At 46.0% G+C, this 5,151-nt stretch overlaps 1 protein-coding gene across 1 annotated transcript; it reads right to left on the bottom strand.

Moving 5' to 3' along the window:
- Positions 1 to 6: 6 nt before the first annotated feature.
- On the bottom strand, positions 7 to 4,468 carry LOC136426137 (alpha-1,6-mannosyl-glycoprotein 4-beta-N-acetylglucosaminyltransferase-like; the record flags this gene model as incomplete). The annotated part of the gene is made up of 4 exons (XM_066415033.1): positions 4,252 to 4,468; positions 3,467 to 3,600; positions 1,803 to 1,899; positions 7 to 1,097 (listed from the first exon to the last, which is right to left on the bottom strand). Coding segments are annotated over exons 1-4 (1,419 nt in total), but the record flags the coding sequence as incomplete, so codon positions are not given.
- Between the last annotated feature and the right edge of the window lie 683 nt (positions 4,469 to 5,151).

The raw sequence follows: 5,151 nt of genomic DNA, 5'->3' as shown, positions 1-5,151 counted from the left end.
CAGGCACTTCACCTCAAACGACCCCAGTCCTTCCCTGCTCTGAGTCACTGCCTCGAACCTCCCGTTTTCGAAGTCTCCGAGTCTCACGTAGTCGGAGCAGTAGGGTGTGTCGTCTAGCTCGTTAACAGACACGAGATGCGCGCTGGCTTCCAGTGTTCCGTTTTCCAGGACGTCCGTGGGATGCTCCACGGAGCCGGTCTCTACCACTACCCTGGAAAGTCTCGCGGGTTCCTCGAAGAGAACGAAGAACGCCTGCCCGGCCAGCGGGCTCTTGGCCCAGAAGTACCCGGGCTCCGTGCTGTATGCGAGCTGCGGCTTGAACTGTCGGAAGACGGGAATGTTCGTACTGACGACCGCCGGCGGGTTGTCCGAGTCGTTGTACCTTCTCTTCAGGGAGTCCACGAAGAAGGAGTCGACCAAGTTCTGCTCCTTCCCGACCAGAGAGGAGCGCCTCCCGATGTGCTGGAACAGCGACGGGAGGTGCAGGAAGGACTTCTGGTGCGGCAACAGCTGGATGAAGTAGCGGATCAGGTAGTCCACCGGCATCTCCTGGTAGAACAGCATGATGAAGTCAGCAAGTCGCTGCAGGTCGGACGACTTGAACAGCTTTCCGATAAAACCGAGCTCGGAGAATTCCAGCATGGTCCAAGCAGAAGTCTGTGTGTTGATAAAGTCTCTGATTCCTGTCAGGTATTTTTCTGATGATATTACATCATCCTCAAGCTGGAGGTAAAACTCTGATAGATCGCGGCAGTAGCTAAAAAGGAAGGCGAAATCGACGCACTGTTTTGACCGCCATTTTACCCTCTCTCGCGTGTCATTGAAGTTCTGTTTCAATCCCTCCAGTTGCGGATAAAAATGCTTCGGTGCCTGCACAACTTGCATGAAGCCGCTGTCCAGATACATGGAATAGTTCTGGTAGATTTCAAGTGAAAGTCTCCTGTTGTAATCACTGTCTAAGTCTGCCAGGAAGATAACAATAGTGATCTGGTCCCGTTTACTCTCTGAGGTGTGCTGAATTAAGGAGTTCAGTGTAACGTCCAGGTAGTTGGTGTTGTTCTCTCTTTTGACTGTCGGAATGCCGATTGAGAGAAAACCTGAAAAGTAAACAAAGCAAATTCCCCGTAAATGAACTGAATTTGAAGAACACTACATGTGTATGTGACATAGTTCACAAGACAGGACTTGGACTGATAGACAGTGCTTTCCTAATATATTTATTATATAATTAGCAATATGTATTTACTCTCATCTCAATCTTCATAGAATAAATGCACAGGAAAGAAGTGAGTGAGTGAGTGAGTAGATGAGTGTGTGAGTAGGTCAGAGTGAGTGAGTGAGTAAGTGAGTGAATAAGTGATCATGAGTACTTTTGCCTTTTGAAAGAAATCAAGAATATCAAGGAAGGTCTTTACGCTCAGCTCAATCTTCAAAGCATAAATGCACAAGACAGAGGTAAGTGTGTGAGTGAGTGAGTGAGTGAGTGAGTGAGTGAGTAATAAGTATGTGAGAGAGTGTCTGAGTCAGTGACTGAGGGGGTGTGTGAGTGTATGTGAGTCAGTGAGTGTGTGTGAGTAGATGACTGTGTAAGTGAGTCAGTGAGTGAATAAGTGATCACGAGTACTTTTGCATTTTGAAAGAAATCTGCATGGTGAACCTCTTATTTGTGAAGACTTCTCCCAAACACTACCATACACTGTGCTGACCAATATTTCCCAAATTTGAAACCTTTTTTCCTTTACCAGGGGCTTCTTTATGTTAGTCACCAAAGGGGTTTGTTTTCTAGACAGTCTACAGTTTACCTTTGGTCTTGCGGGGTTTCCCCCAAAGTCTGGCTGCTTCTGTGTCAACAACACTTGTTCTGCTACAGCTGACACTACTGTCTCCTCTGGGCTTCTCCTGCAAGGATGGAAGGACAGTCACAAAAGCTGCATTCTAAATATCCTTTAAAACCTGTAACAAATTTTTCTTTGAATTTCAGCAATATTTCAAACAAGGGATGGCACACTTTATATGTAGGAAGTATTGACTTTTTTAAGCAGAAAGGGGACTGTTGATCACTGAACCATTGCACTCAGTACCTTTCTTTATATTGTGTTTGCACACAATGGAAAACATGGGAGGATAATATCAGAGAATGGACAAGTATGACATTATTTGAAACATTAAGAAGAACAGAAAACTGGTCGCCAGATCTCAGAAATAAGGGATAGATTAGATGAGAGCTCATGATGTCACAGTCGCAGGTCTCGACATTTTGGGTGCACGTGCACCTGTGTGCACCCAAAATTGGAGCTGTGCACATAATTTTTGACTGTGGGTGCACCAGTGCACCTAGATATTTTTGTAGGCTATAAGGTAAGGGTACTATTGTACACTAGTATACAGAAAATACTCTTGAAATGTAAGTATCTTGACTTTTAGACAGAATAGCTAAAATTACCCTTCGTTGTATTCTACTTGATGTATCTAGTTAGCTATAGAATTACAGATTGTAGTTCTTAAGAGCGTTAAACTTGGTAATTTTGTTTTGCTGACATTCAACTTTCTTTTATCACCCAAAATGTTTTCTGTGCACCTAACTTTTTGGGTCAGGTGCACTAGTGCACCTATTTCCAAAAATGAATTTCGAGCCCTGCAGTCGCCAAGCTGGTTGGTTGAGCCTGGAAGAGTCAGACCTAATAGGTACATTTTCACGTGTTTGATATGTTTTATGTGCATAATACGTTGATAGAGCATGTGTGATTACGGCAGTTGAATATCCTTGCTGGGGCACACAGTCCGTATGCCTGAAGATGAACCTGTCAAACTGTACACTCTTCATGTCTGGCATAATGGCAGACGTAGATCAACACACCAGCCTACAAAAAACGCCTGCCAGAGAGTACAATGGCCAACTTACATTGATCAGAACTGATCACTCACCTTGCAGGCAACAAAAGAAATGGAAGAGACTGCAGCCGACCGATGATAATGATGAATGTTTGTCAGAGTGGTAGACAGATATCTATGACCAAGTCACCTGTGAGCAAACACCAGTGTTCTCGCCAGGTCTTTTCAGCATAGGGGCCCCCAATGCTGTGATCTGGACCCCGATGCTGTGATCTGGACCCCGATGCTGTGTTTCAATGAGCATAGGGGTGTTTCTTTCTAGGAAGAACCTTCATAAATCTTGTAAAAAGTTCATATTTGGCTTTAGAATGAAGATATGACAGAGGAAAAACTTGACTTAACAAAATTTATCCCTCAAAATTCAGGAAATAGTGTTTTATTTGGATATGAATTTCAAAATTTTGTGCGGAAAGATGCCAGACTCGCAACTGTTATCATGTCTTTGGCACTCTGCGAGTGTCTTACGCGGCGCAAAGTTGGCCTTCTGTACCTGACCCCTATGCTGTGAAAAAATGCTGGTGAGAACACTGAACACCTTATGCTAGTTTAATCTGTAGTTTCATCTTTAACAAACCTTGGCTGCTGACACCGCGGGTTTGTCTGTGCCCTCCTGTCGCAGGAGTCTGTGATTCAATATCCTCATGGACTGGATCAGCGTCTCTCTCTGGACCTCACAAGTCGGGTCCACTTCTTGCTGCAGCAAAGTACCTGGTGAAGGAAACAAACATGCATAACTGTACTGGTACAATTAGGAGCATTTCATATTTGTTTGTATTGCATATATACCCAGTAAACCACTTGATGCCCTAACACGCCAGGTTTGTACTGAAGAGTACACGCTGCATATTTGGAGAGATCTGTGAACCACTCACACCGGGAAGGACCCCTATTCTTTTCGCTAAGTGCGGTGGGTTCTTTAACATGCTCGAGGTGCGGCTCTCCTCAAACATGGGATCTCCATTTGACGTCCTATCTGAGGGATGTCCCTAATCAAAGCTAGGTACTCATTTTCACTTGAGTGAAGTGAGGAAATTCGTGTGCCTTCAGGGCATGTCAGGGGATTCAAACCAAGGTCATCTGGATTCTTCAGCCAGCCACCATAATCGTTACGCCGAAACGGAACCTCATATTTAGGACTCTTCACATACAGATTGATCGCACCAAAATACAAACAAGAACATACAAAAACATTCCTTAGTGTTAGGACTCGGAGATGGAAAATTATATTGGGCATGCATGTGCCCCCCTCCCCATCACATTCACAGCCAAAGTAATTTATAATTCAGTGTCTTTAAGATACCACTGTGATGTCTTGCCTGTTGTGTTTATGTGTAACTCACTAAGAAAAAAAAAACTCACTTGACAGAATCCAGGCATTCAGGGCGAGGGAAACCGCCAGGGAGCCCAGAACAACGTTCCGAGACAGCCACAATCTCAGTCCGGACCGGAGCGCCATCCCCACCGCCTGTCTGTCCGCGGGCGCTCGGTGCTCCGCTGCACCCCTCCCCGCCTGCCTCAGCCGCAGGTCACGTCAAAATAACCCCTTTCACGGCTTAACGACGGGTTGAATAGGTGTCAGACTCGCCCGTGACCCCCAAACACTCCCCAAACACAGGAAACAAAACGGCCCTGTGCGTGCAACGATCCCGCCATGTTACTCAATGTTTGGGGGTCAGGGGTCAGGGTACAAAATGGCGGGGCATTTGAGTTTGGTTCTCACAGGTGTTTTTCTGTCCCGGACGTCGGACGGACCTTGGGTTGAGGCAGAACGTCGCCTAGGTCGGGCCAAAAGGCACCTTGGTCTGAGAAAAGAGGAAAGAAGCCACTGACCGTTCTAGGGGCAGTGTGCTGCTTCGGTAGTCTATATATTAGATACCGCAAAAGTTCGATTGGCCGGTGACTTTACTCCATAGCAGGTATGGTTACGGACTGGCTGCAAAAAGTGTATTATTTAGCCCCCCAAAAAGGCCGATTAGATCCTGCTATGGAGGCTAGGTGACTCATACTAGCTCTCAAGTCACCGCGCGCGGCAACGTCGTGCCTTGATGTCGCCTCCGCTTGGGGAAGAAGAATATAAAATTCCTTGCTGCAGGCATTAGTGGCTAGTACGAAGTAGGATGTGTATGTCGTTATTGTGGACACGAAATTCCAGAGACAGTCTGCACAAAGTTTAAATCTGCACGGTGTTTTACACGGCAGCTCAGACTTTGTGGTATATAAGCTACCTACTGGCGACTCCCTTGGGTACTGCAGTACAAT

Source organism: Branchiostoma lanceolatum, unplaced genomic scaffold (genome assembly GCF_035083965.1).
Source record: "Branchiostoma lanceolatum isolate klBraLanc5 unplaced genomic scaffold, klBraLanc5.hap2 Scaffold_75, whole genome shotgun sequence".
Lineage (NCBI taxonomy): Eukaryota > Metazoa > Chordata > Leptocardii > Amphioxiformes > Branchiostomatidae > Branchiostoma > Branchiostoma lanceolatum.
This window is presented reverse-complemented; position numbering and strand designations above follow the sequence as displayed.